At 42.2% G+C, this 23,192-nt stretch overlaps 1 protein-coding gene across 2 annotated transcripts; it reads left to right on the top strand.

Moving 5' to 3' along the window:
- Positions 1-566: 566 nt before the first annotated feature.
- OPRM1 (opioid receptor mu 1) lies at positions 567-20,960 on the top strand (the record flags this gene model as incomplete). 2 transcript variants are annotated; one of them, XM_084201638.1, is made up of 4 exons in its annotated part: positions 567-886; positions 14,045-14,397; positions 15,330-15,850; positions 20,922-20,960. In XM_084201638.1, 4 exons carry the CDS (start codon positions 567-569, stop codon positions 20,958-20,960), a joined length of 1,233 nt encoding a protein of 410 aa, XP_084057764.1. The 2 variants fall into 2 exon arrangements, with proteins under 2 accessions (XP_084057764.1, XP_084057763.1); XM_084201637.1 differs by lacking the exon at positions 20,922-20,960 and adding an exon at positions 18,627-18,677.
- Positions 20,961-23,192: the final 2,232 nt, after the last annotated feature.

Consider the following 23,192-nt stretch of genomic DNA (forward strand, 5'->3'; position numbering starts at 1 on the left):
AAGTTCGTCACATTTTATTACAAGGTTCTGTTATCTCTATAATCACTGAGGACATTGTTTTGCTAAGATCCCTGTCTCACTACGATAATTAGTCGCTCACTGATCTCCTCTCTGCACCGGCCTTTATCTCGCCAAGTCAACCTCCCCCGGTTCTCTCTTTCCGGAGTTAGCCACCGATGCCTGTGGCGCTGGGGAAAGGAACATTTCAAGCGCTCTGCCTTCAAGTGCCACCCGCAGGGGAGGCGAACACCGCCGGCGCGCCGCCCGCTGCCCCCCGCAGGTGCGCCCCGCTCGCCGCTGGGGGCGGCCGCCACCGCGTCCCGCCGGCCGGGGAGGAGCGGCGGCGGGCAGCGGGCGCGGGGAGGCGGCTCCCGCCGCTCCTGCGGACACGGCCCCTCCTCCGGGCCCGCCCCGCCCGCCGCACACATGTGCCCGCACCCAGCGGCGGGGCGCGCCGTCGGGGCGGGCGGGTGCCGTCGCCTCGCCGACACCGCGGCAGCAGTGCGGCGCGCCGGGCGTCCCTCGGGCGCGGGGAGCGGGTGGCCGCGCTGAGGCCGCTGTGCGCCATGGCTGTCGCCTACCTGCTGGGCAACGGGTCCGCGCCGCTCCTCGCCGGCGCCCTGGAGGTCCCGTTCGCCGCCAACGCCTCCGCCTGCCGCCCGCCCGGGCCGCCCTGCCCGGCCTGGGGCAACGCCTCGGCGGCGCTGGGCTGGAACCGCTCCGAGCCCTGCGGCGGCGGCAATGGCAGCGCCGGCGGCGGCGGGCCCTGCGCGCCCGCGGGCGGCGGCCCCTCCGTGGTCACCGCCATCGCCATCATGGCCCTCTACTCCGTGGTCTGCGTCGTGGGGCTCTTCGGCAACTTCTTGGTCATGTATGTCATCGTCAGGTGAGTGCCGCCCTGCCCCGCCCCGCAGCCCACGGCCGCTGCCGTCGGGGCGGAACCCCGCCGCCCGGAGCCGGGATGCGGGACGGTGTCCCGGCGGGGATGCTGCGGTCCCCCCTCCGCCGGGCAGCGCGCAAAGGGGCGCACTGGGGTTGCGGACGGGTGCAAGAAAGGGAAAGGGAAGGAGGCTTTTGATAAAGAGCCGGAGCGGGTGACGGTGGAAGAGAAACTTGGGGTGGAGCAGTGGGGGGCGGCCGGTCCGTCAGAAACCGCGGCGCGTCCGAGGATGTTCTAAGGACCCTCGGAGCTGCTCACCTCTGGCAAACGGGGCCTGAATCCCGGACTTGTCCCCTAAGGAGCGAGGATTTAAAGGGACTGCCGCCACTGCCTGTGAGCGTGTACGGGCGCGGGGTGGTACACGGATAGCCAGTACGCATCCACCTGTCCTTCCACCCACCTCCCTCAAATGCACGAACAAAATGTAACTGGCATTGCTTCTCTGTGGCCATGTTTGGAGATCCTGTGCCTCATGTCTCGATCTCTATGTGTATATTGAAATACATTTATTTATATTTGTGTATAGACATACATGCGTATACACGTGTATAAAATACGTATGCCGTGATCCGACCGCTTTCTGTAATCCCGGCGTCCCGGCTGTGCTGCGGCACTTCGCAAGTTTCTCGCCCGCAAGAGAAAAAGCCCCCAGTGGGGCTGTTACAGATCAGATCACGCGCGATAAATCCATTGCCCGTAAATGAGCGGAAAACGAGTGAGAGGGAGATGAAAGAGGCTCCCTTGCCGGCCTGGCAGCGGAGCTGGGCCGGTGGCTTCCGTAGGGGAACACTGCCACCTCCCGGGAGCGACGGGCCGGAGCGGGACGGCGGGGCGCGACAGGACGGGGCCGACAGAGCTCATCTCCCTTCGTGGCTGCCCGTCGTTCCCAAATCAAGCATCCATTGAGCCCGGGAGATCCCAGCGGGCGCTTTCAAGGGGGGAGATAGGGGTGGCCCCGGGGCGCTCTCCGTTCCTATCGAGGCAGCCCCAGCGCTTCCATTTCCCCCACGTCTGAGCGTCCGTTCTCGCTTTGAGCTCGGCGCTCCCCGAGGAGCCGGAGCCGCAGCAGCCGGGGCTGTCTATTGGCATCGCTGGCGAACCTTTGTTGTGCGTGGGGGCAGCGCCAGCGGTGCCAGCTGTGGAAAGCCGGGGGAGAGGGTCGCGGTCACGGTGGGGTGTTGCAGCAGGATGGAGGATGCGGCACGTGTTAGGGATGTCACTGCAAAGCCTGTGCATCTTGTAGAGCTAGTGGGAACGCAAGTGATATCCATCAGTGGTTCAGACTGGAGCAATTCAAAAGCCTTGCGGGTTTAACTGTGCTTTAGAGGCTGCATGCACAGAGCTGGGGAGATTCTGTCTTGTGGTTTTGGGCAGTCTGAAACTCAAGCTGTCCGTATGAGGGTACATCTGCAGAAAGGCTTCTGGTGGGGGCATGACTGCAATCACAGTGTTGAATGCATTCCTCTGGGAGGAAAAGCAGATGCACAGTGTAACAGAGACAGGATAGCTGTCAGCAGAGAAATATGCCGCAGCTTGTCCCTGAAATTATGTATTTATTATCCTGGGCATAACCCTTACTAGGTTCATATTTCTTACAGTAATTAATTGAATTACACTTGCACCACAAAGCCAAATCTAATGAGGCACTTGTATTTAGATTCCTATCTAAAGAAAGCATCTTTCCCTGAGATGACAGCTTACAAACAAAAGCCAGAAGCAATTGGAGAAAGCAAAAATATATTTTCATTTTACAGAAGAAAACACAAATTAAGTGGCTTGTCCAAAACCATCAGGAATTTTAGGGCAAACCCCACATCTCCTGTGCAAGAACAGCTTTTGGTATGACAGAATTCCCTCCCAGTTAGCACCACAGCTGTTTAGCAATTGGGATGACAAGGACTTTACATGCTGATGGCTGAATAGAATCTGTGGCTTAAGCAGCATAAAAATACATTCCCTTTCTGTCCTTCTCTGCACATGTAGTGTATCTGGTCAGCAAGAGGGAACTTAGTGATTTAGTTCCTGCTGCAAGCTATACTAGTGTTTGAAAGTGTTTCAAATCATAGAATATGATGAAATGTGCTCACATTCATGCCTCCTTGCATCCAACTACATGTAAGAGGCCAAAGTTTCACTGGATTGAATTTGTCATCATATAAAACTCCCCTTCTTTAATTGCCTTCCCCATAATGCCTGCTCAGGAAGAACAAATCATTGAACTTCAAATAATTTATGAGAGGAATTGAGGCTAGTAAAAATTAAGATTTTTGAGTAATACTGGTACCTAGTTTGTCTTGAAAATACTAGGAGTTGGGCGGTAGGTGCTTAGATGTTTGAAACTGTCCTGCTCACCCTTCAGAGTCCTGCCCCAGTGAAAGCAACAGTGACTTCAGATCAAGTGTACTGCATGTTGACATCTCATGCTTGGTTTCTTTGGAAATAGTTTTAAAATAATGATATCATTCTTATAAACATTATTACTCTTAAAATTTTTCCACATGAGGCAAATCCAGGGGTTTGGAGCCAGAGCTGTGCAAGTGCTGACCTGACAGGGAACTATCATTATCACTTGACAATGCCCCCCTGCTATCTCTGCTGGGGCAAACAGAGGTCAGAAAGCAGATATGTCTGAGGAGGAGTTAGAAATGTGTTGTGATTATCAATGTGAAAAGAAGGCTCTTCGTGCAAAGCAGACTGACCAAATGTATTCCAAGATTTCCAATTTATACTCATTACGTTCTAATTAATGTATTCTCATCCACCCTCCTCATCCTTCCAGATGGTTCCTGTTCAGCTGAATGCTTTCATCCTTGAATTAACATTTACATGTTTTATATGTAGTATGAGAGGCTTAACCTCCTGTTACTAACACTGAAGTGTTCCCTTTCTCAAGTACCAAAAAATGCCTTCAAGTGACAGCAGTAGTAGTTTAATAGGTTTTACTGCTAGCTGTGAATTTCCTGTAATCTGAAAAAAATCTATAGATAATTTTTATTATCTGTTTTCCTCATGGGCTCTGTGTAAGTGTAAATTACTAATATGAATACAATGTCATTATGGCTATATCAACAGCAAATGCTACTTCTACCTGCTGTGGAGTACAAGACAGTGTGCAATTAGTACTATGTGGCATTGAATTAATTTACACAGTAATCCAAAGGCTTTTCCAGCTTTCTCATCGAGTCGGTGGGATATTAGTCTCACAATTAGAGTGGAAATAAAATGTGCCTTGTAATTAAGGCAATATGCTAGAAAGCTGCAGTAGAGCCTAGATGAAAATCTTAAGCATTGCAGGTCTGGAAGAGAGGAATAGCTCTCAGAGGCCCCAGTCCTCCACAACCCAAATGCTCTGGGAGAAATGTAATTCCACCAACAGCCACTGAAGTCACTCAAGTTCAGAGTGATTCCTCATTTGTTTGGCTATAAATTTTTCACATACCATAAACAAAGAGGTCTCAGGTTCTCTGCAATCCTTTGCAGAGGAAGGAAATGTCTTGTTTCATTGAGTAAATGATTACACTGCTTTAAAAAAAAAAAAGGCAAACAGGGAAAGAAGTCAAAGAAATCCTTTCTCTGAAATTAAGAGAAATCTTTCTGTGTGTCTCAAAACAGCCTCTTAATAGTGTTTTGAAAAAAATGAGCTGTGGCTGAAGGGTCATCTAATCTGGAAAGACTGTGCAGCACTGAAAACTCTAGTTCAGCTGAGTTCACTCACAATTCAGAAAAACTGTTTTATTAAGTAGAACAGACTTAGAGTTGAAATCTGGAAATTATCTCAAGCTTGAAAGTGGGTGAAACAAAACAAGTGTTTCTAAAAAACAGGTTCTTTGCAAGATGACATGGTGTTATGGATGCTGTATGTAAGGTGACCTTCAGCATCTTTTGTAGCAGCATAGATCAGGGAGCTTAGTAACCAAGAAGTGCATAAAATTCCTGCTTTCCTTTCCTGTCCACAGCCTGGTGAACCTCTGTGCATTTGCACAGAATTGCTTGTGTGGGTGTCCTGCCTCTTCCACTGACTGCAAAGATTCCGCCCCCGTGCTAAGAGCTGAAAGCCTCAGCAGCCTTATCCAGTCATGTCAATTATGAATTAATACAGCTCCCAGCACCAGTCAGAGGAGACCTGGGGACACAACTGAGGGAGCATTCTTGGGCAGGAGCAGCAGAGGAGCTGAATTAAATCAGCAGCACAGCAAGGATGCTGAGGGTGACCCTCAGCATCCTGCCTTACAGAAAGGCAGGTGTCCCTGTTTGCCTACTGTTTGTGACAGGCTTTACCAACCTTTGCTAGTGGGTAAATGTTTAACTAGCAAGCAGCTCCCCTCCCTCCCCCAAGATGAAGGGAAGCAGACAGATAAAATGGAATGTATACCTTTATATTGTTTTTTTTTTAATTATGTTTTTACAGACATGATGAAAATTTGACCTAAAATACATGAGGCTGCAAGCTGGCGGTAACACCCATCTCACTGAGGAAGCAGAGACACCTGAGGGATGAGGGAGAGCTCTGCAGCCCCAGACTCATCTCCAGACCCTGTGCCTGGCCCAGGTGCACAGACCCTCTGGCTCTGCTAGTGCCTACCAGTTCTGGGCAGGAAACAACCCTTCTCACTCAATTTGCCTGTAAAAAGCTGTTTGATCCCACTGTACTTTTCCTGGAGTGACATTATGGTAATGGCCCCCATGAAAAAATAGTGTTAAACACTTCCTCATTTTTTTTAAATTTCTTTACAAAAATAATCAAAAGTTACCAACTTTTCAAGGCTTCAGTAAGGGCAGAAAATACTGTATGCACATATTGCTTACATTACATAATTACTAGCAAGCTGATGACTAGTGAGCTATTTAGCTAACATAATCCTGAAGTACTGCTTTATTTCATTTTAATTTACAGTGTTTTCCCAAATCATTTAGCACAACTTTTGCTGAACACTGTGGATAAGCTTTTTTAACTTTTCCAGATCAAAAGGTGACATGTTTACAAAAATCTCAAACATAACATGGTGCAAGTCCAAATGTCACAGAATCATAATTTAGCTTACTAGCCTCTTTTCTAGCCATAGCCAGCAGCTGGTGTCACAGAGTGGAAAAAAATAGGGGCAAAACTGTATGAGTATCCTTCTAATAGATTTTTAGACTGCAGAGATTTTCTGAGATGCAGTTTGCATCAGCATTTATTCAGTAGCTTTTTGTGGACATTTCTAACATGCAGTACTCCCCAAAAAATGAGGATCAAAAATAAGATTGGAAGAAAAAGGTCACAAAGATTGCCACTACTAAACAAACATGTGAAGCATTTTTAGGGATTCCAATTTGGTTATTTTTAAGTTTAGGCGTTCTAAGATGGTTGCTGTAGAGATCTTCATTAACAGACATTTTCAAAAATTTATTTATTTTCATTATGATTCCAAGTAAAAACAAGTTTTCAATGCTTGATAATTCTCTTCAAAATACAAATCCACTCTTGTAACTATAGTTTTAAAAAATCCAAAAGCAACTATTTTCTGAATTGTTGTGTTTAAGATAATCTCAAAGAAAGCTCTTTTTATAACCATCTGTGTCTTCTTTGGTTTATATCATGAAGTTTGGGTTTATGGCGTTGAAAGTGGGAATATTGTAATTATCTTTCAAAGACCTCTAGTCCTTTTTGGAAGTGGGCTTTAATGATGTTCACTATCAAGGAGTTCCACAGCTTAACCAAGCTGTGATAAGCATTCTCATTCATTCATTTAATGTTAAACACTTCTAAATTTTATTTATATTTCTCTTTGAATTTACATGATGAAAAAAGGTAGGGATGATGCATCATAGCTAATCAAATAACTGTGAAGGACATGAAATAGATTTTTTCCACCTTCTTACTGAGAAGTGTTCAATTATCAGCTATAAGATCTTGTATCTCAGATCAAGAATAAAACTTCAGAACAAAAATGTTTGTGTAAAATGGAACATCTCCTCCACGTGGTGTTGTGAGGAGCAGTTCCAACTGAGTGAAAGCTCTTTTGTAAGGGGGACAGGGAGCAGCTGTTGTCACAGTGCTAATCTTCAGCCCTGGGATGTGCTGCCCCTATACATCTAAAAATCATCTAAGGAGCCAACTACCCAAATCACTCTCATAAGATTGGTCTTAGGAACTCCCTCAGAGCCACAGTTTCAGATACAATCTCATCCTTGTCATGTAGAGACTCTAGAGTCCGTGATTTCCAGTACTTTTGATTTGGTCTTCTCACATAACACATAGCTGTGCTCCTTCTTCCTCTCGTGCCAGCTTCCAGCATTGCCTGCTTTCCCCTTCTCCCCATATCATAGACAGACCTTCCTCCGGGTTTATTCTCTCCAATTCCTTTGTCTCACCTCTGTCACTCCTTTCCAGATCCCACTCCACAGCCTCACCAGCAGATCCCCATCTCCTGCATGCAAGAGGCCATGCCTTGTATACCTGGAGTTCCTTTGGTCTGTACAGAGTGTGTATGGCCTGGCCTCCAGCCCCATGCCACCCCCCTGCTACCCCCTGACCAGGGGCATTGCTTGCCTGCTGTTCCCACCACACCTTTAGGGATCTCACATCTACTGGAGTTAAAGCTGTCTTCAAAGGCTTCCCTGCCAGCTTCCCTGCTGACCAGGGATAGTTCATGTACAGTCCTTATCTACAGATCAGGAGTAGGTAACAGCACCTGGAAACCAGACAAAGTAGCTGATAACTTGTCCCCTCTAGGAAAATGTCACCACATTATCTGTTATCAGAGGTGTAGTCAGCAGTTTTACTCTCCATCACACTTCCCTGAAGGCAGAGGGGAAAAAGTCAAATTGAATATACTGACAGTTTGCCTTTATATGTCTTCCTAGCAAAGCAAAACCTTCAACAATAAGCACCTGCTGCTGGATAATGGAAAGATATTGAAGTTAGCCTTTTTAGCACCATTGATTTATTTCAGAGAGATAACACAATAACCATGAAAGCAATGACCTTTATTGGAGACCCATATGTGCCTCAGCCCCAGGCAAACAGAGACTCAAATAAAAGTGGTTTAACAAACAGGCCAGATTAAGTTCTGAACTAATTGGCAGGTAATTTTCCCCCTGTTCAACTAGGCTGGAAGGGAAGGAAGTGTACCAGCAGATGACTGTTTGGGCACTGAAGCATACTTATTACTGTCATTTGGTTTTTATCATTAAGTAGCTTTTTATGATGTCTGGGGAAAGCTTGTTTTATTTTCTCCGTGTAGGGACTAAACTCACTGGCTTAAACTAAATAGCAGAAAGAAAACTTCTATATTGTGCCTTTCAGTAGCCAAAAAATAAAAACGGGAAGAGCCGCAAAGACAGCAGCAAGTCATTTTTAGTCCAAAGTCCATCACAGGAAAACAGGATGAGTCAGATGCCCTCACAACTCCACATCATTTCCCAAAAGACTGGCACTGAAGACTAAAGGTGACTCTGCCTAAAAGGCTTTGTTTGGCTCACCCTCTCCCAAGGCTGAGGTATGAGATAAACTCTTGATGGGCTCTGAGCACAAGAAAAATGGCCCTGAGCTGGTGCTGCTTCCCAGGAGGTGATGTGCTCTGCTTGCTTCTCCTGCATCCTGGAGGATCTGCACATGCCTTGGCACTATCCTGATGAGAGGAAGGGATAAGCTGGGAAGTCAAAGATGCTAACAAGGTAACCCGAGGGAAGTAAACTTTGGTGACATTCTGGCCAAATCTCACTTGTACCATGAAGGAGAATAAAGCGCCAAAGCAGTGGGAAAACAAATTAGGAGAAAAGGAGGTAGGGAGAAAAGAGGTAGCAACTGAAGCAGCTGCAGTGCAGCAGTTCCCTGCCCTGTGCTCATGCCCACTCTGACCACATACATACTCAGACTCCTTCAGCAAATGGACACCCCTTGCCAGTGAGTGAAGGAAGGAGAGGAAGCTGCTCCAGAGCAATGTATGTGAAGTATGACCGAGTATGTCGAATAACTAATCTCTTTGATCTTAGATCTACTGCACTCCCTCAGGGTGTCATGCCTTGACACCTAAGTGATGCCTAGGATTTTTCATCTCTAATAAAACCACCATGTCAGGTCACAGTCAGGATGCAAGACTTCAGCAGGAGGAAGCAGCGACTGCTTCTGCCTTCTTAAAGGCAGCAAAAGCTTCCTCACTCCCCCATTTCAGCCTTTACCCCCAAACTCAGGACGGGTACAGGAAGTAAGTGAATGTGATGCAAATTGCACAATTTCATTGCAACCAAGTGTGAATGCTTTCAGCTCTATTATACCTGCTCAAGATTTTGTTTAGTTTTTCAATTTGTTGTTGGTTTTGTTCACTCAGGGCTCACTATGTTTAAATTACAGCCTTGTGTAAGATCTCTTTAGTAGAATATACATCAAAAGGATGCAGAGGTTGTTAACCACAAGATGGCACTTCCAGTCTGGGTGGCCTTACTGCCTAATAACCTATCAGGGTTGTGCACAAAATTTATGGTGCTTGGAGCCAGAGATGGAATTAAATGGCTAAAGGAAAAAGCATTTAGAAGTCTCATTAATAGAAAAATCAAAGACTTAAGTTTTCAAGGTAATTAAATCATGTGCTCACAGACAGGAAGGCTAGACCTATCCAGAATATCTATGACCTTAAACTTTTAATAGGTTACAGCCTGCCACAGCACACATCTCAGCTGTGCTGAGATACAGTGTGGGTCTTTCACTCTATGGAGACCCATTATTGTGGGAAGAAAAGGATAATAAAATAGGTGGACGTCAGTAAAGTCCATCATTTGAGACCCTTTAGCTCAAAGGTACTTTCCAGAATGTGGCTTGAGAGACTTCATTTCAGCATTAAATATTAAAACTGGATTGGCAGACAGAAAAATTTTTCAGGTTTTTACAGACCACTTTGAGTATATCATGACTTTGTTCAAAGCTTTAAGGGCTCAAGAAAAATTCAAAGTACCTGATATCTCAAGAAAACATGCCAAAAAAATCCCTTTTTCCTGCTGTTTTTGAGTTGCATATACAAGGTGCACCAGAACAGTCATGGGGAAAAAAAATTAAATTGATTCAACTAGGCATACTTCACATGTTTTTAATCTTCCCACCCAAGGCAACCTCAACTAATCTAATGTATGCACATAATGATTCTTCATTTGTTTAACAAGTCATTTATGCAAGAAGAACATGAATTTGAAAGGCTAACCTAATCTCCAGCATCAAGAAGAGTTATGTCAGGTTGTCTGTATGCAAGACCTTACTATTGGCTGTTGTTTCTTTTAGCAACCAAACCATTTTTGAGAGTGACTGCTTTCTGCAGTGAATCTCCAGTGGTTTTATCCAGTTTTTCATGTATTTTGTGCTGAACTTAAACACAGATCTTGAAGTCATTGTCTCCAAATTAGCATTCTGTTGGCAAAGCCTTGCATGCCTTTGTGTTGCTGAAAGTAATTATTTAAAGTAATTATTACCAGCCTGTCATTGACCAGCCCATTTCCTAAGTGAAAAAGACTTTCTGCTTTCCTCCTCATTGATGTTATTCAGAGAGGAAATTTTTCAAATTAATTTGTAATGTTATGTATTATTCTGAGCTGCATCATTATCATTAATAAGAATTATAATATAATAATTATTTATCATTATTATTTTTGTTGTTGTGGGCTTGTTGTTAATAATAATAATAATACTCTGTATTACACTGAGCTAAATGTGGACCTCTCTAGCTTCTTTGCACCAGCCCAGTGGTCCAAGGATGCTGTAAAGCTGATCTGATCCAGAAGGGCAGAAGGCTTTGGAGGAGGGGATATCTCAACAATCCACATGGATGAAAACCACTTGACCAGGGAGCAGTAGGGACATGACTGCATTAGTTGTATAGACCACAATAACAGTATAAAAACTCTGTGAGGCTTAAATAAGGTATGATGCAAACTAAAAAATTTCATGAAATTTTAAGAAGCTTAAAAGAAGAGACCCTTAAAATATATTTGAAGGTGGTAATTAAGCTGTTGGAGTGGACAGGCCAGAAACAGGGCTGTGGCAGGTGTCTTTGCAGAGTGACAAACATGCTGACATCTCTCCTGTTGCATGAGAAGTGGAAGGAAAGGTGCTATTACCCTTGGGAGCTGGAGTCTCTCTGAGGTTAATCTGGTGAAAGATTAACCTGGTGAAAGTTTTATTTGGTTTACAAACTACAAGTGGCCCATGGGCACCCAGTTGAGGGGTCCATTTCAAGACTTTCTATTAGTCCTTGAATGCTGGAAACATGGTGACTATCTGAGCTGAATTCTCACTCTTTTCTCCATTGCTTTTTCTTATTCCAAGCAAATCTCAGCTGAGTGGACCTGTACAGCTCAGGTCTTCAAACTTGAAGTCTACTTTAAAGCTTTGTAGGATTGAAGATGAAGACAAGGCTAAGCTTTCCCTAAAAAATTAGACAGACATAAAGTGTATTCTTACTGTTGTAAATGTGATTTATTGTCTACTATTAGCAGCAAAACAACAGTTCATGAACAGATATTTTATGATACAAAACCTGCACTGAGGAATTAGAAGGGGTATACTAGTATGTGCCAGTATTATAATGAGCATAATTAATTTGGATATATACCAAGAGCAGTATAGTGCTAAATATTCACAAAAAGCCCCCAATTCATCACATTCTATTAGTCTTTTCATTGCAGAGTTGTAAAATAAAAGTAAGTCTACCCAAAGCCAACTTCTGTCTGCACTTGGAACCTTACTCTTTGTTGTGCAGAATTTAATACACTTGATGATTTAGACAGTGAAATTTCAATGTAATCTAAATATCAGTATTCAGGATTTTATGAGTTTGCAGTTAAGATTTTTTGTGTATGTGTCTGTTAAGTTTTAGATTCTCTAGTAAGTTTGAATGAAAGTGTGAAAGCAGTATCTTAAAAGATTGCATTTATAAATGTTGGTATTGTGTTATAAATTTTGGTGTTACTAAGCCCCTCTCAACTGTAGAAATAGCATCACATAAACATCTATGTCTGGATAATGGAAATGTTTGTTCTGCTTGTTCAAATAGGTAGACTGATACCTTAGCAAAAAGTATAATAGCAGCTAAGTTCAAGACTGAAAAGCTTCGTTTTGATTGACTGTTACTTTTCATGCTGTTAAAATTATGTTTAATCAAGTGCTTTGGTATTTATTTGTTCATGCAAAAAAAAAAAAAATAATCCTGGCAATGCTGATAATCTACTAATTTAGAAAAATACATGTTTTGCAAAATGTACCTTGCAGAAATAAGGCCCTTATAAAATCTTTAAATATTTCGTACTGAGAAATGCCCATAGAATTCACTGAAAAGAATATTGTAAATTTCAATAGGCTTTTGTTGATTAGGCAGCAGGTGGAGGTAAATGCTTTCTATATCACCATAAGAGCTTTGCTTCTATTCATTGTAAGAACAGCATGATTAGAAGTACAAAGATTACAGGGTACTTCAAGGAAAACCCTTCACTAAAGGTCTATAGAGGCCATTAAACAAAGCAAGTCCAAGAACTTTTAAACTTAAACTGGCATTGAAAATTAGATTGCAAAACTGAAAAATATGTAGCAAAGTGGGATAAGGCCCATGCCCAGTGAAGAAATTTTATTCTATTTATTCAGAGTGTTTTTCTGTCCATCCCCTGTCATGCTAACCTGGCTCTGGACAAACCTTCAGCTACTCCTGGATATCTCAGACCTTTGGAGAGATACTCATTTTGATAAACCACAGGGCTTAGTACTGGATCATATTAAAAGCAGAATATAAATGTTGCTGCTTTCATTCTCATCTGGAAGTTTCTCCAGCGAATTGCCTGAGAAATATTTTCTTCTCCTTCCAAACAGTTTTTAGAGCTGTAGCTCTTATTGTGTACCTCTCCACATGGCAATCCTGTACATTTTCCCCAATTTCCAGAAGAGAGAGTTGTAGATGCTTCTAGCATCTACCTCCTCCTATGTTAGTTACAAACTTGTTATATAAATGGAATAAGAAAAGTTTTTACAGGAGTTTCAGAATATGGAGTTTATTTACAACTTGGAAGTATCATATTCAGATCATACTTTCTCAAGGTATCAGTCAAGATAGCGCTTAGATCTACTAAAAAAATCTGTTTTTAAAAGCCACCCTAAATTGAAATTAGGATTGTTAGAGTCTTCTCCTGTGCAGTGGTGAAAATGAGAGAACAGATGCAGTACCAGACTTCAAATGCTCATCATAAAAGCTTTTTAGGTCCATTTAACATGAAGTCTGCATTTCTGCACACCCTACCAAAGAAAAGTTCCAAATGTGCATTCCCTACACAATCCTTTAATTGGGATTTTTGCAACTGACTTGTGTTCTGAAGAAATCTAATTCAGAGAGATAAAACTCACAAAATTTTGTATTTTACATTTTGTTTTCCCTAGCAGGTTCCCTGACAGGTCTTTTGAAATGAGCTATTCCTCTTGAAAAACACTCTATAAATTGCAAAATATTTGATCAAACACTCTTCTTATTAGTTTTGCAGAAATAGAAGGAAGTTTCCTCAAAAGAGCAAGCCATCTGACCCCCAAAATCCAAGCAGCCACAGGGCCCAGCAACTTCAGCAGCAATCAGGGCAGCAGGAACATTACTTAAATTGAAACTTTCTTTGTACCACTGCAGAAGTACAACATCCACATAAAAAATGGGTCCTAAGTGCTGCTCATTTGGAATGACATCATTACTACTTCACAATCTAGAAATGAATTTTCTATTTCTACAGAACATAGTTATGATATTTGGCATGACATCAGCAGGTACAGAAAATCTATCCATGTAGTTCAGTATCTGATCTGCAAACATACAATTTTTTCATCTTCTCAATCCGTTAGCACCTATAATATTGTTTCTTCTATGTGTATCTTTTTCTTCTGCACAATTAATCTTTTTTTCCTTACACCCTTTAGCTGATGTGTCACTGAACTGCCAACATGGAGGTGAATTATAGCGTGATCATTTCTTTAAAAGCAGGAAATGTGATCTTTGACAGTATCTAGCACATTATTTTACAGAAGCTTTTTATAGATCATGCACTGAATTAGGTTTTATTTAACAATGTCAGTTGTGGTCATTCACATGCTCTGCCAATTTTTTTCCCTAGGTACACGAAAATGAAGACTGCCACCAACATCTATATTTTCAATCTTGCATTGGCAGATGCCCTAGCAACAAGTACTCTGCCATTCCAGAGCGTGAATTACTTGATGGGAACCTGGCCATTCGGCACCATCCTCTGTAAGATTGTTATATCCATCGACTACTACAACATGTTCACCAGTATCTTCACGCTCTGCACCATGAGTGTGGATCGCTACGTGGCCGTTTGCCACCCCGTTAAGGCCCTCGATTTCCGTACCCCCCGAAATGCCAAAATTGTCAATGTCTGCAACTGGATTCTTTCCTCTGCCATTGGCCTGCCAGTTATGTTCATGGCAACTACTAAATACAGGCATGGTAAGTCTGGCTTTCTTTCCTGAATTGAATACTCTCCATTTAAACTCCTTTCTGCATGGGTTCACTGTAGTGTAGAGGCATTGAATTAACTTCTGGCCTCTAACCTGTGTAAAGCAAGTATCAGTGCCAATGAGCCCCGTCAACAATTTTGCATCTGGCTGTAGTTGACTGGACAAGCAGTGGATGTGATCTGTGTTCTAAAACAAGCAGCTCCAGCTCCTTCAGTGGGTCCATGCAAGTCTTGCTGCCCCACTCAGTTACTGTAGTGTTTGGAAAAGCATCTGTGCCTGCCTGCCTTCTGCTGTGGGGCGGTTCTGCACTGCCCCTCACCACAGGAGCCTGTGCTTTACCCAGGATACTCCCACTGGGAAGCTGGCAGTCATAGATACGTTACACCCTGGCAGGACATGGTACAGAGCAGAGAGCACCTTCTGGACCACTGGTACTCCAAGACCTTCCATAAAGGGCAGTGACAGCATGCCAGCATAAATGCAGACCCTCCCCAGTGCGTAGTTACCAAGTGTCGTGGCATTCTCTTCCCCGTTGCCCTGAAATGCCCAAACTCTCAACACATATGGTGGCTTAACAATCTGTCTTTTTACCATGTTTATATTGAAAGTGAAAATCAGTCAAAGTTTAAGCATATATGACAATTCAGCTCTTTTCCTTGTTTAGTATACGTTAAATTCCAAGCCATAACATGCAAAAGAGAAAATGTTAATTTGGTTTTGTTTTCCTAATTCATGCTTCATGCACTCTATCCTACCAGTTTTTGTGCAAATGGCATGTCACAGATTGGTTCATTTTACATGTTTACTTAGGTGTAAAGTCTTCATATATTTGCCTATGATAGTTAATTAAAGAAAGGATTAAAGTAAAGCAAATGAAAAACTGACGTGAATGTTCTTCTCTGCTGTTTTCCTTTTCCTCAGGCTCAATTGACTGCACCCTTACATTCTCCCACCCTGCTTGGTACTGGGAGAACCTCCTGAAAATCTGTGTGTTCATCTTCGCCTTCATCATGCCGGTGCTGATCATTACCGTGTGTTACGGGCTGATGATTTTGCGCCTGAAGAGCGTTCGCATGTTATCCGGCTCCAAAGAGAAGGACAGGAACCTGCGGAGAATCACCAGGATGGTTCTTGTCGTGGTGGCAGTCTTTATTGTCTGCTGGACTCCCATCCACATTTATGTTATCATTAAAGCCCTGGTCAACATCCCAGAAACTACTTTCCAGACTGTCTCCTGGCACTTCTGTATTGCTCTCGGGTATACAAATAGCTGCCTTAATCCCGTCCTTTATGCATTTCTAGATGAGAATTTCAAAAGGTGTTTCAGAGAGTTCTGCATCCCCACTTCCTCAACCATTGAGCAGCAAAACTCCACCCGAGTCCGACAAAACACTCGTGACCATGCTTCCACTGCCAACACTGTGGATAGGACTAACCACCAGGTATGACTAGCAGTGGAGATGTCATCTCTGGATCCAGGCCACCCGCTTGGAGATGACATGTGTTCTGAAGTTACCACTTACACTGATTTGTAGCTTTTGGAAGGTCTGAACACTTTCCAGGTTATATTGGAAACTGGTGTATGCATGCACAGAGACCCCAGTCCTGCATGGTGCCGAGCTGTTCTCTGCCTTGCTTGATGCTCAGAAGCCAAGGGTTCTAAAGGGTACCTTGAGTGACTGGGTCCAGCGTGCATGCATGTACAAAGCACATTAAAAACCAGTGTTTCACTTGCAGGGTGTTTGCAACAGGTTAAAAAACACAGATTTTCCTGTTCCTACTCCTTGTCTGCTGATGGAGACAGGAGTGGGACAGAATATAGATCTCTCTTCTTCTCCCATTGCAACAGTGAATAAAAAGATAAAAAACTGTGCTTGTTCACTTTGATTGATGTACAAAGAAGGCCTGCCTGGCCCTGCTTGTCCTGAAAGTCATGCAAGAGATAGGCCAAGGCTTGTCTACATGCGGTTCTTGTGTCAGATAATTTTGTGGTGAATAAGGTGGGGTTAGATGTGTATATATATGTAGATAAAGATATGAAAATATATACACACATGCTAAATACTAATGTGCCATTTTGCCATTTCAGGTATACCAAGAAAATACATTTTCCATGTAGAAAAAGCCTTTAAGAAGTAGGGATTTCATGGCACATTAGATAACGAGAGTTGTTTGTGGTTTTTTTATTCAGCCTATTTTTGCATCATTTTTGCAAAGAAGCTGTTTTGTACATGTTCAATGTCCATGGTCCTGTGGTTAGTCTTGAGATTTTCCAAGCTTCATCTCTCAGCAAAACAGGAAAGAAAATCTTAACATTCATGAAGGTAACTCAAGCACATTGCAAGCACTAAAACCTGAGTTGTCTCTGTAATTCCTTAAAAATAAGAACAAAAGTCATAAGCCTGGTTCGCTCCTTGTCGTATCACCTTTCAGCAATATCCTTGGGTTGCTCATGCAACAGTTTCTCACTGCTGCCACTTCAGCCACAAGCTGGCTGCCTCCTCGAGGTGCAGAACTCAGTGGCTTCTTGTGAAAGCAGCTACACCTGACACTCAGCTGCTGCCAGGCAGCCCAAATAAGAGTATTCCTATCTCCAAGGACACTTAACAGTAATTGCACCACAAAAGAGGAGGGAAGTCTAAAGGGAGAAGGGCTCAAGCGAGGAGCTTTATTAAGCATCAACAATTGGTGTTGTTCACCTGTGTCTGGCTCATCCATGCCAAACTGTGGCCTGTGAAATCAGCGCCTGCTCAGTCTGGTGGGGAGGCAGGACTGCCAAACTCGGCAGAGGTGCATATATATGTATGTATGTGTGGTAGTATTTACTAGGTGTAGCAAATGACTGCATTCATCTGTTAATAATGCATTTGTAATCCTCAATGGAGTCAATTTTGTGCATGTGTCTGACAGCAAGATTGTATTTCTGTCTAGTACAATTCTAGCTTTATAGGGTGCAGTGTGTATGCACCCATTTTCTACATTTAGTGGTATATCTTGATATTGCTTCCTGCAGAGCTGTAGCCTTCTAAACTTCTGCCCATAGAAAAGATTAATGTGTACTAGGTGCTGCCTGAGTGAAATAAAATCTGTTTCCCTGAGCACTGAGCAAGCACAGAATAGAAGATGATGCTTCCCAGAGAGATGTTTGAGCCTACACCACCAAGAGAGGCAGCCTGCTGGGGCAGGGATGGAGCAGCAAGTGAAGTGATCTAGAGAGTGGCAATAAGGAGGAAGCCAGTCCTGTAGTTGGGTTCTTTGCTGCTTAGGGTTTGTTTCTTTCCTTCAGGGAATAGTGATGAAATAAATCAGTTATGAAGAAATCAAGCATATGTAAGGAGCAGGAAAGGGAAGGATGCTGAAAGGAAGGGGAGGTGAGAGGAAGAATGTTGAGGAGAGAGGGAAACGTGAGGAATGAGGTCCAAGTGAGGCAGTAAGGATGGAAACTGGAGCAAAAAGCCAATCTGCCTGGAACAAAAAAGGTGCATGCAGAGCTGGAAGAAGTTGTTTGACTGCTTTGGTAGCTCTTGCTAGCAACTAACCACCAATTCTCCCCAGAGCCACGGAGAAGAAACCAGCACTTGGTAGCTCAGGCCCTCATAGGGGGGTGGGTGGGACTTGGCACGTTCAGGTGTTTGAAAGACTCTGGAGTGGCTCACTGCACTCTCCTCACCACCATCCCTGCAGTCCTTGCTTTGGCAGCTGCTGATGCCAGATGTGCTCCCTGAATGCTCACCTGGGCCTTCTCCTTGTTCAGCTCAGCAGCAATTTGGTACAATCTTTCTCACCCTCCACAATTTCTATGGAATACATTCACTGCAAGCCATGTTCAAAGCTTAATATTAAAGTTAATTTATCTTTTTTTCCTCTGCAAACATTGCTGTAAGAGACATTTTTGATGTCTGCTTTTATCAGAATGAGAGACAAGATTGTTGAACTAATCTACACTAAAAAGGTTCTCTGGAATAGTAACTAAACATGTAATACCTAATATTTTTATATTATTATTTTAAACACAAAAGGCCCTAGAGTGAATGCAGCTTTAGCTCTCAGGAAATAAAAAAAGAAAATAAACCCCCAGACAAACCAATATTTGCTCAGACAGTGAGATTCTGTAAATTCTATAGGCAGGGTATTCTTTTTACAGGTAAGTGCTGTCTGTAAAAGAAAGTCTAGCTTTCCTATTGATTGAGGTATACTGACAAGCTCTTCCTTGTATAGACGAGGCCTTGGAGAGCATTTGGTATGAACTCTAATTGCAAGGCTGTGTAGTGCTTGGCACATTTCATACAATTTCCTAAGAAACAGATGTTCCACAGGTTTTTTTGCCAAGTGAGAATTCTTTTCTCCTGCTAAATGAGAGCTGCAAGGCTCAATCACAGAAGGCCTAACACTCTTAAAGCATTTAAAAGCATTTAGAGTTGACACTCTCAAGTATTTAAGTTGTTGGAAGGAACAACAGTGTCTTCTACCAGTTCAAAAGCACCAACAGGAAACATCATAAATATTCATATTATTCTGAGTTAATGGAGTGGCCTTGGGCCCACTCTGTGGCTCCTTGGCATTACCAAAAAGGTCTGGATGAAGTGCTTGTAGTTTTCAGGAGGGTTTATGCAATCTGATACGTGCATTTGCATGGAGAAGGAGTGATGTGATTCTGGGGGGAAAAATGCCTGAAATGCAAAACTGCTTTCTTTGAACTTCTCTCTGTGACCAGGTATTGGCAGGGGAGGGGAATGAAGGACCAAACAGTGGCTTCTGCAAATGGCTGAGGGTTTTTGATGTCATTGACATTAACTGATTCATATCAAAACCTTGGCAAGTATATTGAAATGGCTTTTACTTCAGATGCTCAGACACTCTCTGCATCAGTTTATCTCTGAGATTAAAAGAAGGTTTAATTTTTTGAATTTAACATCAACAGATAGTTATTTTCCCTTGAAAACTGAGTTTTTGCTAGGATCTATGTGTTAATAACTAAAAATCCTAAACAATTAGGGAACTGGATTATTAATAATTATAGCAGTCTGAGAAATTTAATTATTAGTTTCAGTGGATTCATTTCTTTGTGATCCATTTTTATAGCTGCTTTTGTAGCAGCTTCACCTGAAGGTATCCAAGAAACCAAGGAAATTATGTATAGGCACATCTTTGGGACTATTCAGTGTCTTTGGGACTATTCAGTATTCAGACTCTTCTTTTCAATTTTAGCTTCTGATGCTTTTTTGTCAACTGCTGCAATGTCTAAATGCCCTAATGGAAACTGTAAATCCTCCCCATATGCTGAAAATGCAGCCTCAGATATGTTCAATAACAAAAGGCTCAGCTCTGAAAGCTTTGCCTTTTCTGCCTGGATTGGCAACCACATGTAGAAAAAAGAATATTGGATTCAAGAAAAAGTTTTTAAGTTAAAACAAGGAAAAATTGAAAGCTAGTTTCACTTTGATTCAATTAATGAGGAAAGTGTTTTCTTACTACTTAATTTTCCTTGTGCTATACAACCCACTGTGAACAAATGTGGGGAATGCTGGTGATTCCTGTTGCAGAAACATGGAAAAAGTTGGGCAGCTTCTTGGCAGATTCACATCTACCAGTATTAACAGAGAATGGCCTTCCTGTGTGTTTTTAGAAAATTAATATATCTCCTTCGTAAATTATACTGTGTTTCAATAATAATTTTAAAGTACTGGTTTCTTAAAAAGCCCGTTTCTGGTGAGATAGTGACATCTATGAAACATTTGTAGTAGACCCTTAAAACTGGCCTTTCTTTTGTAGCTGATATGCATTGACAGGGGCTCTTTGGGAATCTCCAGGCTCCATCTGTGTCTATGCTTTCCGCTCCATAAAACCTGAAATTGCAGTGTCTCCCACCCAGCTCTCAACAGGTTCTGGTGCAAAATTTGCTGAGCAAAAAGGGCTTGCAGCCTTTCAGGATGTGCCATGCAGCAAGCAGGTTTTCTTGATGAGAACATCTGTAGTGCTGCCATGCCTGCACACAAGTGGGATTCAGCCTGGAGTCTGCGGACACGTAGGGCTGAGGGATTGTTGGCTTTGTTTGCTGATGTAAGTCCACCTCACACTGCATTTGAACTAGACTATAATTGAAGGTCCAAAAGTTAGATACTGTTCTGGTATCGACACAGAATGTATTCAACTAAAGCACGAATTGCCCTGTAACTGCTACAGGAAGAAGACAGAGAGGGAGTGAAATTTTTCCATGCTCATGAAATTCATACAGAGTTCCACCCTAGGAAGAGGACAACTGGCTTGATATGAAGTATATTCTAATTCAAATTTCAGACCTACTTATGTTTCTTTGTGATCATTTCCTCTGTTGCTTCAGACAAAAGCATAGTCTTGCCTTACTCTGGGCTATGTGCTCAGCTTTATACATCAGAACAGTAGCTGCAAATGAGAAATAAATCCCTCCTAAAAAAAAAAATGCACACACACCAACTTGTGGGTGGGGAGATACCAAGCAATTGTTCATTGTGTCTGCAATTTCTTTCCTTTCAGCTGGAACTTCAGGAAGCTGAAACTACTCCACTGCCGTGACAGGGTCTCCTGCTGCATGGCTCTCGGAGCAGTTGCCACTGCCACAGTATGCTAGTGGGAACATGTAGGATTTGCTTTCCCTCAAAAAAAATACAACAGAGGAAAGTGCCTGCTTTTCCAGTCTGTCCAAAATTGCTTCTGCAGCACATCTGCATTGCACTTAACAGAAGCATGAAATGTAACAGCGAGCAGAGCCAGGAGATGTGGGGCCCTTCCAGGACACAGCAGTCCTGTTTACCAGGGGCACAGACATTAGTCTAAAACAAAGCTACTCTGCCTGTAGCAGCCTGACGTGCTCTGGGTAAGTTACAGTGCTGTTAAGACAGGTTGGAAACAAAAATTCAAAGGCTAGACAACCATAGTTTGAAAAATGAGGCGAGCTTTTGAGGATGGAACATAATGGGATATGAAGTTGTAATACTGTTGGGTACACTCTATTTACTCTTAAAATTTATTTGTAGAGGTGTTTTCTGTGCAGGTTATTTATGTGCTGAAGTCTCATGAGGTCATGTAGAGCAACACATTTTTAGTTCAAGAGGTCTTCTCTTGCAAGGGTTGCATGTTCTGCAGTTTCAAAGGAAAAATTTTTTCAGTGATTCCCTTAAAAAAAAAACCAACAAAAAAAACAAACCAAACCAAAAACCCCAAAAAAAGCCTCCAAGTGTTATCTTCTCCGTCTATTTCACATAAATTAAAAAATACTTTAAAACCAAAACAATGAGCTATCACTTTTTCTAAAAGATATGAGTAAATGAAAGTATTCTGCATTGTTATTGGTTGTCAAATGATCCCCAAAATAGCATAGATTAGCATAAATTTCTTTGTGAATAAAAACATAGCTATAAGCCTGTCACACCTTGCACAGGCTGATGATGTCTTCTCTTTCAAGTAGTTTCTCAAATTTCAGCTGCTCTGTCAGCAGCATTTTCACTTCGTAAGAAAACAACAGCCCTTATGTGAAGTACTTGGAGCAGTTAATGGATTAGACCTTTTTTAAAAAAGAAATTTTAAAAACCAATTTGCTAGACATCTACTTTTTCTTAACCAAACCCGTAGTATGTTTGCTTTTCTAAATAACATGATACAATCTGCATCTGCATTTTGTATGAGCTGCTAAAACACATTAAGATTTCAGGAAGAAACAATGTGCTGCAGCAAATGCCTTCTTAGCTTTTTTCTAGTATGAAGATTAGAAATATACATGTAGATATTTTGTGGTTCAATGGTATTTTCTAGACATTGTTTGTTACTTGCTCTGTAAATAAATCATCAGTAGTTCACTGGAGGAAAATTGTACTTTGATGAATTTAAGTGTATTCTGAAATGCAACTTTATGAAACAGGGTTTTTTTGTTTGTTTCTTTCTTTCTGCAGCCAAAATATATTTCTTCTTTTCATTGTTAAAGTCTGTGTAAAAATAAGGTTATAATGTGAAATTGTTTGTTTCTGCCATAGACTGCATAATAAAGATTAAAGACCAAATCCTTGCAAGTTGTAAATTAAAGGATTATTTGAGTTTCATCACTGTGTTGCAGCTAAATATGTAGCCTATATATCAGCAGAATATGAAGCTAGATATAACAGAAGTGCCTTAATTTTTTTCTTTTTCTGTTGAAAATTTGACTGTGTGGTCGTACGAATTTATGTTTAACTTTGTGTTAGTTTAGCTGTATCACCTCATAGCCATCATTAAAGTTTAAACCAGAGTCATCACCATTCTAAGAGGTTTTGCATCTAATTTTTAAACAACATAAGATAGGCACTTGGAAGAAGTCGATACCTTGTTTTGCACCACACAGCAGAATTATTTAAATAACAAAATCAACATAAAATACACTAGATTTAAATGAAGTAGCATCCTATGACATCATTACCACCTGATGGATTCAGAGCAGTCTGACATGCTCACATACAACAATCAAAAATTTTTAAAATATGGAATGGATATTTGGACAGTCTTAACTGATAGACCAAAAATGTGTTTAAGTAAACTTCAGATTGTAGTTTTGTAGGTAGTCAAAAGTTCAGCTATCACAAAATTTGCGTAATTAATTGAAGCCATTATTTCTTCTTTACTTTGCATGAAGCACACAGGCTAAATACTGTGACTTGCCAGCAGATAGCCAAATATTTTTAAGGACATTTTCTGTTTCTGCAATCCAGAAATTGAGAAACCTGACTGTAAATATGTTTAGCAGTAATAGTGTTGTGGCCTTGATGGCTTAAGGATATG

Source organism: Fringilla coelebs (genome assembly GCF_963513975.1).
Source record: "Fringilla coelebs genome assembly, chromosome: 3".
NCBI classification, from domain to species: domain Eukaryota; kingdom Metazoa; phylum Chordata; class Aves; order Passeriformes; family Fringillidae; genus Fringilla; species Fringilla coelebs.